The following is a 23610-nucleotide window of genomic DNA, read 5'->3' as shown; positions in this document are numbered from 1 at the left end:
GTATTTCAAGGCTTCGAATAAAGCGACGAAGCTTGCGTGAAAGAAAAAAGAGGAATAAAAATTCGTGTGTGCCCTCTTTGAGATTCAGCGACTAGTACAACGCAAATGTTGTATGCGCGCGAATGTTCGCACAAATATGCACACACGCTCGCCATTCGAATTCACGTGTAAAAATATATTACAAATGGATTGTAATCAGCGAATTGTTGAGAGAGACAAAAATAGGAGAAACGAAATTTAATAAAAATTGGAAAAGTGGAAGGAAAAAGAGAAATATTTAAAATAATCGGATTCGCTTAATGGATTTTCACAAAAAAAAAGCAAAGCACTCGAGAAAAAACGATCCGATCGAAGATTGTTCTACCAAAACGAAGAGTTACCTATGAACTGCGAAATAAAAAGTATTTTTCTCTGGAAGTGTGTATTTTTGATACTATTTTAATACGACTGACCATATCGATTAGACTGAACAGGAGCAAAGAAATAGAAATAGTAAAAAAAAAAACGAAAATGCTCTTCGAAATTCTTTCTCTCTCACTGTTTCATTATTTTATAGTATTTTCAATTAAAGAATCCTCGGCAACAAGGTATAGATATAGATGAAAGATGAACACCCTCGAGACAACTTTCTTAAATACAGCATCTTTTTATGTATATATATATATATATTTTTTATATTCAACAGTAACATCACAGTAGCTTCATATACAATAAATTTGTTTGTCATAATTTCATCTGCTTTTTGTAGTCGTTCCGTCACGCAAGCGTGACACGGCGAGTCCCGAACGTTCGCTAATTTACAAAAAATTCGCTAGTAGGTTGTTCGCGCGGCGTCAGCAGAGGGATGAAGAAAATGGGGAAGGAATCTTGCGAACGTTATTGTATACAATGTGTACGTATTCTCCACGCAATACGACTAGACGTACAGCACGAACCTAGGATCGCAAGTATTATTCGGATCCTCGTGTCAAATTGGGCTTAAAATCGTAGTGGTGTAAGCGAAGGAGAGAAAAACTTTGCCACCCCCTCTGATTTTACGTTGCTTCGAACCACCTAACGTTCATCCATTAAAACAGCTACATACTTATCGATCAAAATTAAAAAATAAGATAGTTTAGTGTATCCCAGAAAGCAAAGAAGTTACCATCGAACTTATCAGAAACCAAATGATCACTGAGAACACGCCAAAGAAGGTACGAGGAAGCAACATTTTTGTTCGAACGATCAAATTGCATACATCACTATGATTCTCAGCCTGTAAAAAAGACGCGATGCGCACCACGCCACGATTACATAGTTTACTCCACACGAGAATACGAAAGATCGGCGAACGAACGCAGGCGATACGTCTCGATAACGACGGATCGCAGGAGGTACAGGAATCCGAATGATATTGCTGACTCGCCATCAAGCACGATGCATACTCTTTATATACGTCGTATGTTCGAGCTTCGTTCTTTTCTTTTTTTTTTTTTCTCCCTTTCTCCTCCCCTTCTTTTTCCGCGAGCATAACGAAACCGTTCACGATCGATCATAGAAGGCGATCGATCGCGAATCGTCGGAACGATCGCCGCCTCTACGATCGTATTAGAATACCAACTCGGTTTCCTATAGGTACATAGGTATACTTATATCTTATCTGAACGATAAACGCTTAATACCAACGAGAGGTTCTCCTCTCGTTAATTATTTCATCTCCTGCCACCTCTCTTCACACGCATTTAAACACATATTTATGTATATATATATATACACACGCATACATAAAACACGCATGCCCACCAGCTCATTTAATCAGTGTCTGTTGATTGTATTCGTGTTCCGCAGACACAACGAGAGTATCCGGGTACTTGAGAAACACTTGATGAACATTAGGCGAGGACTCGGATACCCCGAGAACGCTATTTTTACCGGACCTGTAAAATTGTGAGTATTACAATAAAAAAAAAAAAAAAAGAAAGAAAGAAAAGAATATGAATATGTAACGCGTTGGTTGGAGTATTGAAATAAAGGAGTGAGAAACCTGAACCGTGGCTTGATTGTTTGAATCGTCTTTTCTTGATTTAGTCGACCGTCCGGATGAGTCTCGTTTCATGGGCGCGCACACTCGTTCAGGTAATTGTATCATTAAGATCAACGAAACGATGCGGCTCGTGTGCTTGAAAGCGGAAACTCTGTACGCGATTTCGATCGTTCGTTTCTTATTGGTTCGAGGGAGTTTCGTCGTGTACTCGAGCACTCGATTAATCTTCATTCTTTTCAGCGTGTAAATAGGTGTAGAAACCGGCGGATAGATTAACAACAACGGTAACAACAACAATGACAATGAGAGTCCGTAGCCGAGCGAAAATCGCCGACGACAGTGGACAGCGGGCTTTAACAGTGATTAGCGTTAGAACAATGATAATGGAAACATTGATAGACAACGGGGAGCGTTCAACCCTTCTGCAATATCATCGATTTCTTGTACTTTATTTCTAATTTTCTGTTCAACGAAATGACTTGGAAAATTTTTATTTCAGGTATCATATTATTATATTATTAATGTTAAATGATATTCTTCAGTGTTGCTTCCGGCGCAAACGCTTATTTTATTCAAAAGTATCAGATAAACTCGTCCGATCTATGAACGAAGAAAGAAAAATCACGTTTCACACAACAAGCGAGAACTTCAAATATTGCATTCTCTGCACGATTCGTTGGGATTCGTAGACTCCAAGTAGAAATAGCCTCTTGGTAATTAAAATATTCTCACCCCCTTTAACTCGACGGTAACAAAGATTCGATTCGTCGCATGAGACTCGCGAACAGCGTTTGCACGAGTTCAGTGAAAAATGTTACAATAAAAGGAGCACGAAATTGATATGTCCGAGAACGGTGCACGTTCCAGTCGCGAAATCTGCGAATCCTGGAGACCCGTGGAAAGGGTTAAAGAGTCCCCGTTTCGAGGTGGTCGCAAACCCCAATCACGAAATTCCCACGCAAGGATAACCGATAAGCGTTGCGTAATTGCGATCAGAACCGACGCGAATCGAATGCCACGAGAAACGGAATTCGAAATGCGACGAATTCGATGCTCGCAGGAATCCGGCCACGTGGCGGTCGTGGCAGAATTCTCGCTCGTCTTTCCTGCGTTGCCATCGGTCGTGCATGCACGTGTACGTGTGCGCGTGTCGTGTACGTCATACATGTATATATATAGTTGTTTCATTCGCACCATTTATTTTCTCTTTTTTTTTTTTGCTAGTTCCATTTCCCTCGTTTTTTTTCTTCGGTTGTACGAGTACATCTACGGTTGAACAGTAGTCGGCAATGGCTGGACAGAATCGCTTTCGATGAAAATACATTCTCGCCATTCAGTTCCCACCTCTGTTAAGTTTTACACAAGACATTCTCTCGTTCTCTATTTTCTTTTTTTTTAATTTCTCTTCTCTGCTTCATTGTGCTGTTTCTCGTATTCTCGCGGAGCGTATCGAACAACGCGATTGGACTGTCATCGAGCGTGGAAAAAAAGAATTTGTTTTATGTGTCGCGAGCTCGTGTATCGAAGGCGTCAGTTCGTACTGACACGTGGAATGGAATGGAACGAATTGAGCCACAGGCTCGAGTCATTAAACGCGTATGAATCTACGATTTATCGTTGGTAATAGCCAAGCAAAAAGTTTGAGCGACGAATAATCTGTGAGAGAAACTTTTTGGGCAAATTTAACCTTTTGCGCTCGAATGGCACCTCTCATTCGCCACGATGTTTCGCATAACAACACAAGCGAAAGACGACAGTTTCTGTTTATGCTGTATTTCGTTATCTCCTCTCAGTTGATAGAAACGAAGTATTGGTTCGAGTATAGATCCCTTAGGCTGTTTATGTCTTCGGTTGGAAAGTGACATTGTGACGTCAAATGGGAATTAAGATAAAAGTCCTCTACGACTGTAGTCCTGAATACGATGCTTCTAGCGTTAGTACAGTTTCGACGATCGTAGCGAGCACACGTATCGCGAAATTTTGCACCACTCGTTTTATAGTTTTAAGGCGACTTTGATTTCGAATTGATCAGAAACTTATCTATCCATGATGAAATTAGTGGTAGAGCAAGTGTAAACAGTAATAACGTATCGCGTGTGAGAAATAGAAAAATTAGAGTGCGAATAGACAGTGAATCCGGAAGTAGCAGCGATGACCCACAAGCTTCAGTCAGTTCAGAATACCTTGGTAAGTGTTTCGTAAAATATCATCTCAGACACAACTACAAAGCTTGAAACGACCCATCAAAAAAATCGTCGAGCGCAAAGGGTTAAGTTCGTAAAGAAGAACGCTAATAAATTTCGCGAATCACACGTTTACGAGCCTGTCGCTCAATTACGTCTCGAAAGTTGCATTTTGCTGCGAGAAGTCTTAACAAATCGACACAACGACCAATCGATTACACTTCGACCACACAACGAACATCTACACTTACACACTGAGCTAGCAGAATTTCTGACGACGCGCGATCCACGATTGCCTTTCTTCGTAGAAGAAACGGTCCTTTGAATGATTGAAAACTCTCGAAGACAGAGAAACATCTTTATTGAACGTGGATGGTGCGCGTCGCTGAAAATCTGCTGTTGTTCGCGCTTACGATTACGAACGACAACTTGGGAGTGCATGTCGATGAGGATTCGGGACGTTGATCCAATCACAGGATACTTTGTACGATCGCGAAATTTCGGGACACGCTATCCTCGAACGATGAGATTGGTTCGTTCATTTCGTTAATGACAATCTACGGAGTCACGCGTAGCCACGTCTCGCTAGCAACGCGTTTTGGAGTCGCACGGTCACTTAAAACCCTAACGTCGAATGTGGTACAACATGCATTGTCTCGATTATATCGGCCAGCGACACATTACAAATATTGTGGAATGCTTCGCGTGCATCGACCAGCGATTGATTGCTTATCACATAGGTACTACGTCCTCGACGAGCAGTCGATTGACCGCCGATTACGCGGTGTTACACAGCTTTGTTTGTTTTTTTTTTTTTATTACGTACGCTCACGTTAGATGTATATAAGTATGATATATATATAAGTATTATCCATTTACAGTGATATATAGCGTTACGTTTGGTTGAGTACGCGGAGCGTTACGTTGATGAAGATCGCTATTAACGCGATTAACGAACCTTGTTAGCAATCAACACTAATTTTTCTTAGACACATCGCCGTGTCAGACAAGTATCAAACGAACTTAAGCTTTGGTTATTCAGAATCAATTAGATGTAGCAAAATTATTAAGTGAAATTGTGGTTTTATCGTTGTAAATTCTTGCGTTACTTTAGTCCTTAGAAATGATTAGAAAGGACCAGTTGCGGCTCGTGCGAAGGTTTTTGTATCTTTTTCATAGACTAGGGGATAGATACTGACATTAGGTTTAAGAATTAAGTATTGTGCAAGTATAAAAGAAGAATTAAAGAAAAAAGACTGATATTAAATGTTTTCGATACTATCGAATGAAAATAGGGGCTGCTGCAATTCCGCAGTGTCTATACGCGAGTCGCTACTGGTAAAAAAGAACGGAATTACACTCAGTAAGGATAACGTGTCAATTTCACTGCACATCGATCGAGGTTACTTGTACGTACACGCGCAAAATCGTGACAGATCATCGTCCACCGTGTTCGACGCGATTCCTTTACAAACGTTCACGTTTTTACAACGACACGTGTTTTACATACGTATATATATGTATACATTTTTTTCATATATATATATATATATTTTCTCCTTTTGGCTTGTTTTACAGCTACACACACGGTTGCATATTTAGTTAGCTTATTTCTATATCGCCGACTGTCTCTGGTGTCTCGTCGCTCTCCACTCTCGCATTTTTGTACCACCTTGGATTTTTTTTGTTTGTCTACTGATTCTGTAAAAATATTACAAAGAACCCTTTCCCCTCTATCGTGTCTCGATTCAGAGATCCTATCGACGTTCCGTCGCGTGCGAATCCAGACTCTCAGATCTTTGTACACGGTCGTGCCTTCTAACGTGGCTGTAATATCGAGGGAGCGTCGATTATTCTTCTCTCTCGGTTTTCTTCTTCTTCTTTACAAGCGATAGAATCACGAGCGCTTGTCTGGTCTCGCCAGACGACGCGGAAAAATGAATCTACTTTCGTCCAGCCGCTTGCCTGAACAATAAGACACTTAACAGTTGGACGACCCCCGTACCTTGGGAATCGATAAGTGTTTCTCCTGTTTTTCTTTTTTTTATGAACTCCTCGTTTTCTATTCTTCATATTCTTTTGCTATACCTTTAACCGTCTTCACTGCGCATCTTATACGATTAATTCTTAACGCGAAATGTCTGCGTGTAACAAACAGAACGCACGTGGAGCTGGCGGTGGATGATCAAAGTAGCCAGTACGAAAGCAACTGGTATAACAGTCGAACCTTTGCGCTTTCTAACGATAGTGAACGAGATCTTTGTTGATAGAGACGCTTTGCGGCTTTTCTTTCTCTTGGTAAAAGTATAAGTGTATAATTAATAATAAAAAACGCGGAGGGTTTAAGCGAAGTTTCTTGGTGACCGTTGATACCGCGATACTTTTATAGCAGTTGCTTCCAGACCACTTTTACCCGTCCAACGTCAGCTTGAGGGACCGGAAGTGCGTCGAGTCGTCGACGTTCGATCGTGTAAAAAATATCTCTTCGTCTTTGGAACCTTCGAGAGGACAATCGAGAAGCTAGATCGAAAGCGAGTACGGGGACAGAGTCTGCAAGGGGGTTGGTAGAATGATCTCGTCTCGGTTTTTCGTTCACCCCCCCCCCCCCCCCCCAGCTCTGCGTCTACGCTCTTCACTTTCGTTTGATTCAGTGGAAATGCAGTCAATGAAACTCGGGAGCCAGGCCAGGCTAAATTATCGAACGATCTCGATAGAAGAGCTATGGAAAATTTCGTCTCTCGACCTATAGACGTACGTTACTTACATATTCTTCGATACACAAGTGGAAGTCGAATGGAAAAAGTTTCTGTTGCTCGTCTTACATCGTCGCTAGGTGTGCGTGATCTTTTTCTTTTTTTTTAAAAAACGAGAAGTCTTCGTTTAAGAGACAAATCCCTTCTCACCCCTCCCACCCTCTGTCTCTATTATTATTATTATTACTCCTTAAATTTCAACCGCCACCTTTATATTATGTATTTATCTCTTTGTATATCTCTCCAGCCTGTTCCCGCGAATTTTAGAATATCTGCCTTAGAGTATTTGAAGATACAAAAACTACGATAGAAAACAGAACAGACTTTGAATATTTTTTGTTTGTTTTTTTTTTTTTGCTTTTTTGTTTCTTGTATCGGTATCTTTGTGTTACTCCCTCCTCACGTCGTATTTTTAATTCACACTCAACATCAACGCCTTAGTTTGTTTCTCCTTATCGTTACTATTGTTGTCCCTCTTATCGTTAATTACCATAGTATTATTGTGTTACCATTAGTATCATTCTTTTACGTACATATATATACACACATATTTATGTACGCGTACATATAAGTTAAATTCATCCAAGCTTACGAAATAGTTAATATTGTTACGTTTATCGTATATTATCAATAGCGGTTCTCTCCTTCGCTTCGATTATATAATTTTTTTTTTTACTTGTTTCTTTGGTTGCTTTGTATTTTTTTTTTTTTATGATACAGATTGTCATAGTCGGCATCGCGTTGCCGTCGAGTCTCACCAGCCTCGGACTACAACTTGTCTCAACGTCCTTTAATGACGAGAGCAGTCGCTGTTCGCTCGAGGAATCTTCTTTTCCCTCAACTTCCCCTTCAGTTTCTTTTTCCGGTCGACAGAATGTCGATAACAAGATCTACCATTGACCGAGTTACTCTCAACATCGTTTCTCTTCTCCCATTATTCCGTTCTACCTTTTGCCTCGTTCTTGGATGCTACCTCTGTTCTCTGCGATACGAAATTTGTGCAGTTTCCGTTACTTCGCGCTGATTGGCAACGACTGGAGCTAGGAGTACGAGTTCTACTTGGTCGTCTCTTAATTAACGTGCTTTTCCACGCGATCGATCGATGCCATTCTCTCCGATTTTCTTACGCGTCAAATCTTCGTTCTTCTTTTTACCTCCGCTTAAAGCCTCTTTCAAGAAGCCTGTTGTTATCTCCAATCTCTCTTCTCTTCGTTACATTTCTCAATTCCTGTTCTAACCTTCTCTCAATTTCGCAAGAGTTTCAACTTCCTCCTTGGTTAAACTATCCTCAAATTTTTCATAGAAAAATCGTCGCAAGTCCGTTCAGCGAACAGTCACAACCTAGATCCAGTCCGTTTCAGCGTCCGCTCGATCGAATCGCATTCAGCATCCCAAAATTCCCGTAATCTACTGCTCGATTGGAGCCTACAGACATCATCTGAGAGGAGCTATCGCGAAAGAAACGACGTGAATGAAATTCCTCTCCCAGCGAATGGTTCCCCGTTCGATCGAGGTCCTGTTCACGCGTCGAGGAACAGTTCTGCGAGCCGTTTTAACAGACGTACATCGTCGAAACAGTGGAAACGTTCTCTCGTCGATTCTGATCACCCTTACTTAGTGGCGAACTGGTTGAGTCAGAGTCTACTCTCTTCAGGTACGCATCGTTCCTGCCATTTCTCGTAAGGGTGAGGGCAGAGGGCTGTACACCACGCACGACAGTCCGTTCCACCGTTTTACATGCCGCAGTCGAAGCTGTCCTGGTTCTGCACCTTCTCTTGGTACGCCTCCAGGTAGTTGTCGACGTCCCTGTAGATACCTGAGTTCGCTTGGTACATCAGCGTCTCGAGGATCCGCTCGTTCCTGATCGCCTTCGACGGCAGAACGATCTGGAAAATCGAGCAATCAGATTCTTCATTAAATGGTGATCAATGAACGTCTAATGGCGTAGATAGAAACGCTTTCAATCGATAGATTGAGAATAGAATAATTAGAAAACGATGCACCCTGTAGAACTCACCCTGATCAGCTCCTGAGGCGTTATCCTGTGCAGCTTCAAGTCTCTGCTGAGCCTCTCCATGATGCACTTGAACTCGACCTTCGGGTCCACCTTGGTCGACTTCCTATCCTTGATCCTGTTTTTCGCCCACTTGAGCATGGCCTCGAACTTTCTGATCTCGCCCACCTCGAGGCTCCTGCACATGATCATCTGCACCATCGACTCGCTCAACGTGAGGAAGTCCTCGTTCAGGAACAGCTGATAGGCTCTGGTCTCGATGAACGCCAGGATCATGTTGACCAGCTCCGAGGCGGACGTGTAACGCCAGCAATAGTTCTCCAACGCGCACAGCATCACGCAGACGACCTCGATACGCAGGAACTGCTTCGCATGATGGAAACAAGCCTGCAGGAGTTCTGGTAGGTCGTAGTGCTCCGCCGCGCAGATCAGACCCGGTATGTTGCTGCAGGTCAGAGGGCAGGAGCCCGTCTGCAGGTAGTTCAGCAGGATGTTGAACGTCTTGGGGTCGAACTCGATGATATCGAACTGCAATGGAGACAGAAAGAAATTTTCTAAGATCCTTCATTCTCCTTTCAATTTCTAAGCAAATTTCTATTTATCCAACGACTTCTACTTTACTTTTCCGCGGTTATTTCACTCTCTATTCCCTAAGAAACCCTTCGAGTAGCTTAATTACATCCCAACTAACATTACACTTGCATAAAAGAAGAATAGTAATAGTTAAATCACATTGAGATCGAATCGAAACACGAGATATATCCTTTAACTTTGAACAGCTGTAGTGTAGCCATTCGTGGAGTCACAGAGTTCTAACTAGCTTCATTAGAAGCAGGAAACCTTCCCCTTTAAAATGCGTTCTGTCTCATCTCGATACGACGTCCCGTTCCCGAGATATCGCGATTGGAAGCCGAGCATAATTTCTCGCGGTTCCCTATCGCTGTCCTTCTCGCGTGCGCTCGGACCTCTCGCTCGCACGTCTGCACTGACCTACCTCAACCGTGTCACGTGTGCGCTGGTCAGTCACCGTGGCCTAGTCAATGGGTTTTTACTACTACTACGCGTGACGTACGCAGTTCCAGGAAAAAATGTGGGTCAAACCGCTTCCGGGTGGCGGCCAGGTCATTCACCTTTCTCGAGCGCGCGCGGCGCTAATCTTTAAACGCCTCTATCTCGGGAACGGATTGAGATATCGGGATGAAACAAATTGCAAATCGTTCAGCGTACCTTTCTCTACAATCTGACCGTGTTTGATTCGAAAATTTTGCTGTCGTTTTTTTTCAATTAAATGTCGAGTAACGTGGCAGTACTTTACAGCATTGTACGGTTTCTCGTTCTGATGGAAACTAAACCTTTACCTCCGTCTGTGCCAGCTTCGCCCTGTCGACCTTCTGCACGTCCGCACAAACGCTTAGTCGCGGCACCGCGAGCTGTTGAGCTGCTTTCTCTTTCTCCTTCGCCTCTTTATCTAAAATTGAATGATAGAACAGAACGTGACTACGAATGGAATCTGCTCACTATAAGTAACTCGAAACATTGTCAGAAGAATGGAATTTCGCGTTCACAATGAAATGAAACGTGTTAACATCGAAAGTATAAAGTCGAATCGAACACTGTACATACTGCTGCAATCCTGCGAGCTGGCCCAACGTTTCTTGTCCTCGCTCTGCAACGTGTTCCCGCTACCGTGTTTCCGGATGCTTCGTCCCCAGCCAGCGGTGATCGTGCCAAGCCTCGAGAACGCTCGCTTCACCATTGGCGACGAGGGCACGCTTTTAGGTCTAAACAAGTCAGAGCCAGTATCTCACAGAAACCGCAAAGCGGCACCTCAGGGTACGGAGAGGAAGTTCATCTGTGAGCCAAAGGGGACGTCGACAACGACGGAGAGAGGAGAAAATGGAGCAAGGGAGCAATGGAATTGAGACTCGAACGGTTTGATCGTGGGTTCAGTGGGCGTTTCCGAGATCGTCGAATAAATTAGAGAGAAACGACGAATAATACGAGACAACGACGAAAGCTCACGTCTCCTTCGTTCGCAGACTCGAAAATCGGAGACACGTGCGTGCCATGTACGGAAAGAGAGGCAATAAATCGAACGTTCTCGTAAATCGTCACGAACACGTCGAGCCAGAGTCACTGCATGCCGATTACGACCAGATCAGTTCAGTTCAGTACGAGCGAGTGGAAAGTTTAGACGTTCAGGCGGACCGAGAGTTCGGCGGAAGGCATCCAGACAGCCGTGTGAAACAAACAGAGAGACGTGTAAAGAAGACAGAGGTGAAGGTGGAGAATCAACGCGGCGATTTTGTTTTTTAACCCAAGCCAAGAGGGTAGATACAAGATGAACACCTGTTTCTTTTTTAATTAATCGTGGATTCTTGTTGTATGCATGGAAACACGTACGATGCAGAAGTTACAGTGATTTCAAGGAGGAAGGATATAGATCACGATAATTATTATTCATCGAATTTTGATATTTGAGTTAAAAAAAAAATCGTATGATCTTGAAATCATGGAACTGTTGCTTGCTTCATAAATTTTTGCATACAATACAAGCAATTTACGAGTAATTCTATATGGTTACGTCAGGTGAAACACCCTGTATGACAATCCGAGTCAGTTTTGCGGTGTGTTCTTCGTCTGTATTTCATTTCTCCTCTGATATCGGACAGTAGACAACATGCTACACAAGTAGTCATTCAGAAAAGGCAAGAGAGTAGCGGAAGTGACATCGGATCTCGATTAATATCTTGCACGGTACAGATCTTTGTCAAAAGTAAAAATACTCATAGTCACATGCGGTGCTGTGTACGTATATATGTTCGTGAGGATAGGAGACATGGAAGTGCCGTAAGAAATACACATAATTACGATTAAAAATGTACAAGATATATATATAATATATAATGTATAGATATGTATATATAGTAGTATACATTCGACAACGACACCAAGTTACAAGTCAAGTCTCACCGTTCATTGTTCTGGCGTTTTTTTTTTTTTTTTTAAATAGCTAAGCAAATCCAGTTCGTTACATCTTCTACGATATTTCCACTTCGTTTCTGTTAACCCATTACATGGTTAACAATTTAAGTTACAAGTGGAGGGAATTAGAATTGATTTGGAACCAAGGCAAACGATGCTACACAGAGAAGATTTTAACTGAGCAAACATTTAAAAAAAAAAGAAAAGGAACGTATAAGAGGTAACATAAATGATTAAATTTATCAACATTGGAATAAATTAGCGATAATACTTCGTATCAGTGACCATAAATGGGTTAATATCATTTCATTCCCCGCGATTCACGTATCAAGTATAAACTGGACTCTCGTACGTGAAAATACAGAATCCTGGCGAACGGAAGTAGTACGCAAGATACGAACCTTGGGCTTTCCACGTCAGGAACTTGAAGGAAGTTGGAACTCCGCGGTTTCTGCGGGCTCAACAAGGTGGGCGCTGGTCTTGCGAGCAATTCGGCCACTGGTACTTGCGGACTTCCGAAACCAGCCTGAATTCCGTACAGCATCTCTTGAAACACTCTGCAAACATCGAACGAGTCTGCAATCCTTTCCACCACAACTAATTTACATTGTGGCTCGCAATTTCGCGTTAAGTTACTAGCAGCTCTCTCCAATTAACGAACGCAAGATCCACAAAGCGATCTCTCGACTAATCACCTGCTTCTGACCGCCAGGATCGCTCTGACGCCGAAGAATTTCACTTTCTGCTTGTGAGGGCCGTGCACCAGGAAACAGACGTCGAACAGGCTCGCGTTCAGCGTGGTGTTCTCTTGATTGTTCAAGAACACCTTGGTGAAGTCCTTGGCGAGCTGATCGTAGTCCTCGAATTGGTCTCTGACTGAGTCCAGAAGCGGTGAGGATGGTCTCATGTGACCAATGGGCCTCCAGGAGCCGCGTCTGAAATAGTTCGTTTCATTTCCATCAATTTGTTCAGCCATTTAATTCAATTCCTTACTTTTCAAATTATTTTATTAAATTTTTACCTGTACGGTTTTGGAATCTGCCCAGTCTCAGCGTGATTGGCCAGATTAGCCACGATGTCCTCCAGCATCTGAGTCCTCGTCCTCTCTTGCATCTTGGCGAACTTGGGCGCAGAGTAACTCGCCCTCTCGCCGTTCACGATTTTCGTCAGCAGCCACTCACGGAACATTGGACCTGTTGCATCGCGAGATCGTTACATCTCTCTTACATTGCTGTTTTTTCTCGCATAGATTTCGTTATTTTTAGAGTTTGTACGAATTAACTAGACGTAGCTACCTTTTTTAAAGACGTTCTGCTCCCAAAGATACGGCTTGTAAGCACCGACCTCGTCCCTCGTCGCGACAGACACCTCGTATCTGGTCACCTTCCGCTTTATCCGCGGACTGACTCGAACCAGGATGAAAGTGTAGAGAAAATGCGACTTCATACACGCAGGATTGAACGGCGTCTTATCCGCCTCCAAGAACACCACGCAGACTATGTCGTTACCGATATGTCGCTTCTTTTGCACCTGAACAGAAGAATATTTCTATTTTATCCACGAGCGAATTTTCGAATATTTACATTTAAAATGCTCTCGATCGTTGTTTAGAATAAAGAAATTGATAAAAACGATTGTACGTTACCCGTTGCACGTCGTGTTTCTCGTTAGGGAGGAACGTGGACACATGGTACATGATCTCGATGCCTCGCCAATTGGTGTAGACCGAGTATAACCCAGTCAGGTCGTGGATGGTGTCCAAGCCGCCCTTGTACTTGTCGAAGCCCTTCAGACGAATTTTATCGCCCAGTATCTGCAGGAACTCGTCGAACAACGGCGAGTTCTCGTGGTTGTCCAATATTTCCTCCTCCGTGCGCTGGTCCTCTTGCACGTAGAGCACGCCCACTTTCAGCTCCGACTTTATGAACACCTGGTCCAGCTTCAGCAGCTCGTCCTGAGTGTCCGGCAGTTGACCCAACGTTAACGGCGGATTCACGTTCACCTCCGTGCCTAAACTGCGAACTACTTCCTCGCGATTGTACCTGCGCGAGGGTGAGAAATTCGTGGCTGCTTTAATTTCAACCCTTCGATTGGCATCTGCGAAATTGTACGAGAGAACGCGGTTCGCGCAATCGTGGAAAATAATTTTATATTGACTCGAGTTTTAATGGGACAATCGTAAAATGGGATTGGAAGAATTACGCGTGGTTCGCTTTTTCATTGAATGGAAAGCTTGTTCTGTTCTGTACGCTCGATTCGATCCAATTAGCCGGTAATTAGCGGTGTAACGAGAGTTGGGATATTATCGTTGGCAAGTTACACCGTTTGGTTTCTAAACTGTGCTCGCTGACAGCGAACGCGTTTAGTTTAATTCCACGTTCTGCTACGCGTTCAACGGGAATGCTTGACTCGTACTACTTGCGCGGTGTTTCGCTAATTCCGTGCTATCGTGCCCGCGCGCCATTTGTAATCGAGTACTTTTGCAATTATGCCGATCAACAGGTTTCCATTAACTTCGAATTCACGGTGACACTTTCTCGGGATGTTCACGGTGAATATTAACGAACTTCCTGCCCGAATTAATCCATAGTCATTTTATAGTGAGAAGAAAAGTGACTTAATTTTTTGTTTCATTACGATTTATTCAAAAAGTGAAAACAATGGAGAAAGCAATAAAAATGCACGAAAAACCACAACATTTTGAGCCTGACAAAGGACAAATATTAAACCCTGAAAATCAAAAGGAACCACTATCGTCCTAGTAAAACAACCAAGAACACTTATCATTCCATCAAGGCGAAGAAAGCAGATTATCAATCATTAATGATTACGAAAAGGGAACGAAAAGTAGAAACGAACAACGAAATACCTGTCAGCGAAGACGCAGCTGGTAGGAATCAGCCCGTGCACGGTATAGCTGATGGCTCTGACGAGGATCCTGAATTGATCCCGGCCGTTGAGCGTCTCCTGCTTAATGCTCAGTATCACCGGGCCAAGGTCCTCGTCGTTGGTGAAGTAATTCCAGTGCTCGGTCCCGTAGAAGTACTTCTCGTAGGTCTCCTGCTCGACGGAGGTCAGCTCGAAGCCCTGGTTCTTCTCCCATTGTTCCTCGATCGTGGTTTTCTTCCTGGGCACCTCGTCTGTGTCCAATTCCTGCTGGACCTCGGCCAGCTCCGTGTCCGTCGCCTCGCCGCTCTCGCTCTCGTCCCAGATCGTGTCTGAGGTGATCTGCTGTCTGGAGCACTCGATCCAGTAGCCGGGTGTGGGCACCAGGTTGTGGGGGAACTCGTTGCAGAATTCGTCTGTGGGATTTTGTTCGACGTTCTCGTTAAATGCGGCTTATTATGCGATTTATCGTGGATGGAAGAAACGCGAGAAGGTTGAATCTTTTTTTTTATTTTTTTTTGTGGAAAATTGGAGAGGTTCGATCAGTTTTAATTTGAATTGTCTATGTTTCGCATCGTGTTAGTATCGCTCGAATTTATTATTGCACTCGATCGTACGAAGCTTGACAAATCTTGCGCGCAGTCGTAAATAAATTAACAGCGACGAACGAATGAAATTATTGCGAGCTGCGTTAGTCGAATTACAAGTTGAATTGAATTCCCAGGGTAATTGGAAACGTAATTCACCGTGGCCAACGAAAATTTGTTAAACCCGTCCCAGCCGTTAATTAAAAGCCGGCCATTCTCCGCGGCAAACATCTCGACAAACTCCACTTATTACCGTCACTACCCTCAAGATCCACGGCAAACTGAAAACCATCCCCAGCAACACGCAAGTACAATACTTGGCGCAATTCGAATTCCATTCCGGCCGCAATTTCATTTCTCAATATTATTTTCGATCGACCATCCCCTCGTCCAACCCCTGCTACCCTTTGGAACAACACGCTCGACACGTTCGAGCAAGGACGTAACAGAAATTTCAACGAATTCAGCCTTCGTCCTACTCTCTCTCTCTCTCTCTCCTCTCTATCTCTATCTACGTCACCCTGACCTCATCGCTCGTTAGCTTCGACACGATCTTCGACGACGCCACCGTGGGAAACGCTGCGAACACGGGGCGAAGAAATCGTTAAGAGATTCGAGGCTGGCTCGAGTTCGACGCTCACGAACGAATCGACCAACCATGGGGGCCATCGCCACGGATTCTTCAACCCGTCCACTTAGTCACGTATCGCCGATGACGCGTTTTCCCGCCGCTTCTGCCCCTGGTCTCCTCCTCCTACCTGACGATCGATCCGCTCAGCATCCACGGTCCGTCGTTTCCCTTTTGGTATGCCGTCGATACCGCGACCGATTCACTGTAAGGTAGAACACCAAACTGTTTATAGACAGGCTGGTATTCGAACTTAAAGTGAACCAGCCTCGGTGGTGCATCCACCGTGAGCAGCCTCGGACGTCCCTCCCGGCTCTAATCTCGGCTCTCGCCCTGCGGGAACTAATGGCCTGTAGTGCTCGGTTAAATTCGATCGTCGATACGGTGCCAGCCGTTCCAGTTTCGCACCCCTTCGCTCGCCTCCTCGAGAGGAGATCCACGAGATCCCCTCGAACGCGCGCGGCCAAGTAACGATCCTGGGACGATTCTTCGACGCGCGCGTTGAATGGATTATTTTTGGGCAGGGTCGAAGCTATCGATTCGGCGATTCGCCAGGTTATTCTTGGGGCTGTTTCGCCGTGCGAGGGTGATTCAGATTTTTTTTATAGGGATAGTAGTTTTTCAGAGGCGAGCGAATTGTTTTACTGCATTTTTCTTTCTTTTTTTTTCTAGTGTTATCGAGTAGCGATCTCTCGCTTTTGGAGCACGGTCCCTAGGACGCCTCGTGGTACCTGCGTCACCGTGCACGTCGACGTTATTGCATTTCCATAGATTTACGTAAAATCTGCGAACCTCGCGCGTGCACGATGTTACAGCACATCAAATTAAACGACGATTTAATTAAGAGAGAATAAATTTGCAAGATACACTGGATGCATGTAAATCTGGCCGAGCGTGTAAAATAAAAGTGCATCCGTAAATGGTAACGAATTTCTGTGTGTGGAAGCTTCAAATAAAATTCCTACGATGTAATCGTCAGTTATTACCAAACTATGGCGAATTTACAACGTCAGTATATCTTGCAGAGACAATTATCTATTGTTACGAATATTCCATGCGTACACAGGATGAGCCGTTGAGCCAGAAATTGTTTAGCGTCAATCGAACCGTACAACGTAGGAATCGCATAATTTTACGCGCCAATGTCGAACACGAGACGAAAATAGCAGTGCGACACCTTAAACAACCCAATTACCTCTCAGCCAAATCGAACGTCGCGGTTCGAATAATCCGCGACTCGTTCGTCGACCGATCAGAATCCAATTATACCAACCCCCTGGCACTCTCGACGCTCGTCGTTAAGCGGAAGTTCCCTCGACACCAGCTCCGAGACGAGGTCGATTTCGACTTGGAACCGTGGCTGGTCGCGTATATGCAAAAGGCGCGCGATCCAAGACAGGGGGAACCACCTGTGGCTCCTGTGCTCGTACATATGTACGCTGATAAAAGTTCGCGGCCGTGTTCACCCTCTCCTTCCGGTTTCTCTCGACCCTCGCGAGCCTCGTCTCATCCGCGCGCTGTTCCAGTTAACCTGGCCTGGCTCTACTTAAACGAGAGTCGAAATCGTTTCGTCTCTGCGCTTTCGATAAAACATTTGACACTTTTTCGATTTGACAATTTCTTCCTCTCTTCTGTTTTATATTCGAGAGTTCGACAGGCTCGAAGTGTACACGCTCCACACGCTTTATAATCGAACAGATATATTTATATATATACATGACAATTTTTACAATAGCGCAAAGACCATAGAGTTTGAATATAATAAACGTGTTAGAAGGTTATTTTAGAAACATTTTAGGGTCGAATGGTCTCTGACCCGCTTATGGACTACTCACGATTCTTCGATAAAGCAGCAAACATTCACAAGTAATCGTAGCGTTACGTATACCACGTTTATACCTTCATATATCTCGCGTAGAGGTTTTTTCAGCGAAATATGCGGTGTACGCGTTAACACCTTAGCAGCCGCGTGCATTACCGCCACGGTGGACACTAAATTACAATCTCCAGGTAACGCACGCCACCCGTGGGATTAACAAGCCGTTCTTTCGAATAATTAACGCGAGCTTCTAGGAAGCGACTTCGCAACGAACGCGTCAGACCGCATTGCTTTCCGTTCGTTTCCAGCGTCGATAAATCATCCGCGATAGTCGCGTGCGTTATTCATGGCGTCGCATCTGTTGGCTCGCGGTAACGCTCTTACGTTGATAGGGAAAGTATCGACGTGGCTGTGCAAGTTTAAATTACGTCCACGTGTGACGGGGACGAGCACGTGCGAAACGACGTGCGATAATGATTCACGACCATGTTCGATACTAATTTATTCAACAGTGAATCAACAAGATCGCATGTTTCCATAACGAATAAAGTAAAAATTGGTAAGTTTGAGTATGCTTGTAGAGATTGATAACTCGATCGTACCTGAACAAGCCTGCGGTGGTAAGGGGAAGATCAAGGTGGTCGATGATTTCCTACGGGCAACTGCGCAGCCTAAACTTTGTGGTTTGAAGCTGCGCAACTGCTGCATGAAGTCCGAGCACTCCATCAGCGCCACGTCAGCGAAGTGTAGATCGCAAAGTATTTGGTTTTTGAACCTGCGGGACAGAGGTAATTAATGATCGTGTCACCGCGCGAACCGGATCGAGGCCCTTGATTAACGACGCACAAGATAACGAGCTGACGGGAAGAGTTTTCTTTTCGAACCCCCACTGTTCGATCTGATTTCATTGCCCATGCGATTTCGACTTTTATCTCTTTTTTTCTTTTTTTTTTTTCATTAATTTCAATCTTAAGTGATGGATGCATTATTTAGGGGTTGATACGATTATTGCAAGCGGGTGATTAAAGTCATTGAATGATATTATGAGCATCTTTTTTTTCATTAATTTCAATCTTAAGCGATGGATGCATTATTTAAGGGTTGATACGGTTATTGCAAGCAGGTGATTAAAGTCATCGAATGATATCACGAGCGCTTTTTTTCATTAATTTCAATCTTAAGCGATGGATGCATTATTTAAGGGTTGATACGGTTATTACAAGTGGGTGATTAAAGTCAGTGAATGATATCACGAGGGCTGAGAATGTTTCACTCACCGTCTGGCCCTTTTTTCGTTGGGTCCCGTGAGATTCAGGCCGCAGCTGTTACATTTTAGACATTCTTCGTGGTAGTGATTGTTGTCGTATAACGGCAACGGATCTTGAAAGAGCAAAGATGGCTGGGTCAGTTGTTTTCATCTAAACTACATCGAAATCTTTGATTATCCATATTTTTACATCGCAACATTCTAACGCGAAAAATGATCGTTCATCTTCGCGTTTGACTTCGTCTCTGGAAATAAAATATGTGAAATGTTATCTCTCGATTCAGTCAATCGGTTGATCAGTCAGTTCGCTTTTCGATACCGATCGATTCATCTCGCCACGCGGATAATGAATACGATTTTGCGTGAAATCATTGAAGACAGATTGCGATGCTTGAACGTGCTTTATTTACTTTCTTCACAGCGTACAATCATAATATAATAACTATACATATTAAAGTGATTCACAGAGAAAATGGTTTACACAAAATCGATTCGAATCTCGTTAGAAATAGTTACTAAGAGAGTCAGAAAATAGTCAGCTAAGCTGATTGAAGGAAACGAGTCTAAAACACAGAAAAACTGCGGCGTATATGGCGGTGATTAAATGAGTTAACATTATTAAATAAGCTACGCTTCTCCGTGGATACGTTCTCGCATGGTTGCAAGCGAGTTTCCTCGTAACGTACAATAGCACTTTTCTCGCGAACGAGAAAAGATTAGACGACTTTATTGCGGGGGTCCGCGAAGATAGTTAGCGATAACGTGAATTGAAAAGGAAGAGGATACAGCGGAATTACTTGGCGGTTTGAAAGTTCACCAAAGCTCTCCGATCGTTACGTTTTCAGAAAAATATAAGAATGGCGATAGAATCGTTAAAATCTCATGGAGAAATCAAATTTCCATCGACTACAGGTTAAAATCGATAGATTCCCAGTTTGTAACTCGGTAGAACTATTAGATTCATTAAATTTCGATCACGACTCATCGGAATTATTAGATTCGTTAGGCATTAATTGTGGCTGTAATTAATTCAATCTTGCTCCACAATGTCGCTTCGAATACACGGTTAATCGTTTCAAAATTCTGTCTTCTCTAATCTTGTAATAAGAAAGAACATTTTATTTCTCTTTTAGAGGAACACAAAATTACATACGAATGTTTTCATTATCAAAACAGTATCTCGCGTCCTTAACTTCTTGCGACTCTCACTGACCACGATGTTTCGCGTGGCAACTCGAGCGACTGAATTTCTGCTGAATTTCGTTATCTCCAGTTGATAGAAACGAAGTATTGGTTCGAAGAATAAGGTCCTTAGGCTGTTTATATTTTCAGTTGGAGAGTGACATTGTGACGTCAAATAGGGATTAAGATAAAAGTCCTCTGCGACTGTAGTCGCAAATCCAGCGTTAGTACAGCTTCGACGATCGTAGCGAGCACACGTATCGCAAAATTTTGCGCCACTCGTTTTAAAGTTTTAACGCGAATTTCATTTTGAATTGATCAGAAAGTTATTTATCTATGATGAAATTAGTGGTAGAGCAAGTGTAAGTGTGTGAGAAATAGCAAAATTAGAGTGCGAATGGACAGTGAATCTGGATTTATCAGCGATGACCAAGAAGCTTCTGCCAATTTAGAGTGCCTTGGTAAGTGTTTCGTAAAATATGCCAACTACCACCACCAAACGCAACTATCGAAAAAGTCGTCGAGCGCAAAGGGTTAATAAATAATTTCGAAACGTGTCCGCGTGTAAATCGAAACCCTCTCACGCGAGAGCACACGCTCTATCGAACTTCATCGAACGACGCGGCGTCGTCCGTTGAAAAGAAGGGGGCGAGAAAACAGCCGAGCCGCGAAACATTACCCCAATCCAATTATCGCGTAACCAGCGCGAACAGCTGAAAAAACAGAGACCCAGTGCGACGCGTTTATTCGCGGCGACGAAAAAGGAAAAGCGAGAGCCACGCGAAAAATAAGAAATCTACGGGGCTACCATCGATTAGCGCGCGGTGCATGCATTAAACTCCTCGCCTTATAACCGCCAGTCACGCTCGTGGCGCAAATTACAGTGAAAATAAAATAGAGACACGCTGTGCCCGCGATAAAGTTTAATTTTAACCGCGCGACTTCGGTTTATAAATTATGTCGAGGGTAGAGGAAACGCTGCGAGACCATTTTCGTCTTGCAAGGCTGGTTTGATTGATATCGAGGTCCTTCGACGTTGAGCAAAAATTCTCGAGCAATACTTCACGTACCATTTCGCTAACGACTATCCAAATGTTATACTATAATAAACGACTTGTTTGCCTCCGAATAATTAATTCCATCCTGCACCAGAAACCACCCTCGCGGCGTTCAAAGAAGGAAGACGATCCAAGTGGTCCACACGGACTTCTACACGGACCAGAAGAAGCTTGTGTCGTCTCGATCAACCACCCCCCACGTACCACGGATCATCCCTCCGCCAACGCGAATGCTAAACGAAGAAATAACCATCGCCCACGGTGTAGTAACCGTCGAAAAAAAGAAGAGAAGCGGTTGGAGAAAAGGGGTTAAACCAGGGCCTCGATTGATCCCTGCGATTAGATCGTTTCTCGCGTCCCCGATCGCGTTTTATACTTAACGACCGTTCCTCGAGGGGTGTGGCCCCTCTGCCTCTCTCTTTCAGCCCCTCGTGACGCCGCGCTCGGGGCCATAAAGAATTCCAGCGCGTGCCGAGCGTGGAATTTTGATATCGTGGTAACGCGAGGAGAGGAAGGAGAGAGGGTGGAGAGAGAGAGAGAGAAAAAGAAAATAGAAAGAAGACGGGAGAGCTGGTCGCCGCGGCGCCAGCGTTGGGGGCGCGCTTTCGTGACCGACGGAACGTCTAATTGCGCGCGAGTTGCACGCGAACACGCGAGCGGATGCTCCACGCCCATCGAGCCTCTCGACAGGGGCAGTGACCAGAAATTTACATCTTTATTACCACCCCCCCTCGCGGTAATTTCAAACGTTCGAGAGCCTGATAAGGATGTACCGCGAGGGGTTGCTTGCTGGCAACGGGGTGGCGTTCCAGCGGCAGAGCTGCGTTTCTTATCATTTCTTGCGGAATCGCATACGAATCTCGTAGATGGGAACGTACAGGATGACGGAAAGGATTGTTTCTTCGAGCTGGGTACTTGGTTTTTTTATTTTTGTAGATACGAGGAGGATCTCTGGTAGACGCGAGAAATTTGAGTAGGCGATACGGATTCAGTGGGAGTTTTACAATTTTTAGCAGGAAGATCGGTCGCGGGGGTGTGAGCGCGGATGAAAGGATTTCTTGGATTTTCAAGTTACTGTGATTTGTGGAAAAGTGCGAGGTGGAGGTGTTATTAGATTTCGAAGACGCGATTTTGTGGGAAATTGGAAGGAATTGGTGTAAATAATGCAACGCGAGTGGGAACGATATGGTTCCTTTATTTTTTTTTTTTTTTTTTTTTGATAAAATGGTGAGTTCTAGGAAATAGAAGGAAACAGAGGAGATATTAGTTCAAATGAGAGGATTTCTTGGATTTGGAAAATACAGTGATTTATGTGGAGGGATGGAGCTTCGAGCGTTGGAAATTTGTTGGACTTTAGAAATACGATAGCTGTTACGGAACGACTGAAGTGACTAATAATGCAAATGAAAACGGGACGGATTTTGTATTTCTACTGTAAATTAAACAAATTGCGTAACCAAAGCGTTGCGTCTCTGTCACTGGAACAAGGGGGATAACGTGTATCTTGAATAAAAACAGGAGATGATCTTTTTTTAATTGAGCCAAGAGCAAATGCGGATCGAATAAAGTAGATTTTTCATTTTAATTGGAAACGTTTGCATAACACGATGTGCACGGCACTGTTCGCACACGCTCACTGTAACGAATGCGACAAATGGGACTAAAAATTCCACTTCGATGAAACGTATTACACTTCTCCCATTAACTAAAAGCAATTATATTACAGAGGTCGCACGTACGCTTGTCTTTCATTAAAGGAAATTACGTCAGATGCAACGCGAAACGTGCACTTGAAAAACGGGATACATTTCAGGCGACAGAGAACACGGTCAACGTAGATATTATTTTATTTAAACAAAGAAGAAGCACGTTCTACCAAAAGCAGATATAAATCAACAGAGATTTCGTTCTATAAATAACAGAAAATTCCACAGAGATCTCAGTTTGAAGTGCTGCGTTGCTTTGCTGCGCTGTTTTCTTAGGATGTTGTTTAAATTTCCACTGCTCATTATTACGATGCTTCTCCCTTACAAAAATACATATTTTGTAATCATTAATTGTTCCAAATAAATATGCGACGCTCGTAAATCTCGTTCTTCGTGGAGAACAAGAGTAAACTGATATTTTTTGATCGCGAAGCAACGTTACAAAAACTCGATTCGTGATTTTTAGAAAACCGATGCCGCGGTAGAAGAGCGCTCGAACGTGCATCGTGGAACTTTGCA

At 43.7% G+C, this 23610-nt stretch overlaps 1 protein-coding gene across 2 annotated transcripts in view; it reads right to left on the bottom strand.

Moving 5' to 3' along the window:
- Nucleotides 1-8555: 8555 nt before the first annotated feature.
- Nucleotides 8556-23610, bottom strand: part of Rsh (Rap GTPase activating protein radish) — a 96685-nt gene continuing 81630 nt past the window's right edge. The window contains exons 11-22 of one of the 2 annotated variants that reach the window (XM_076896538.1): nt 19156-19258; nt 18481-18653; nt 14828-15260; nt 13604-14000; nt 13254-13488; nt 12980-13151; nt 12654-12893; nt 12360-12515; nt 10597-10754; nt 10332-10441; nt 8977-9501; nt 8556-8845 (exon numbers count right to left, since the gene is read on the bottom strand). In XM_076896538.1, the coding sequence (XP_076752653.1) occupies nt 8693-8845; nt 8977-9501; nt 10332-10441; nt 10597-10754; nt 12360-12515; nt 12654-12893; nt 12980-13151; nt 13254-13488; nt 13604-14000; nt 14828-15260; nt 18481-18653; nt 19156-19258 (2855 nt within the window). In that variant the 3' untranslated portion in view covers nt 8556-8692. The remainder of the gene's footprint in view (nt 8846-8976; nt 9502-10331; nt 10442-10596; nt 10755-12359; nt 12516-12653; nt 12894-12979; nt 13152-13253; nt 13489-13603; nt 14001-14827; nt 15261-18480; nt 18654-19155; nt 19259-23610) is intronic. The other variant, XM_076896539.1, reaches the window with a different exon arrangement.

Source organism: Xylocopa sonorina, chromosome 6 (assembly GCF_050948175.1).
Source record: "Xylocopa sonorina isolate GNS202 chromosome 6, iyXylSono1_principal, whole genome shotgun sequence".
NCBI lineage: Eukaryota > Metazoa > Arthropoda > Insecta > Hymenoptera > Apidae > Xylocopa > Xylocopa sonorina.
The sequence above is the reverse complement of the archived record's forward strand: the minus strand, read 5'-3'. Positions and strand labels throughout refer to the sequence as shown.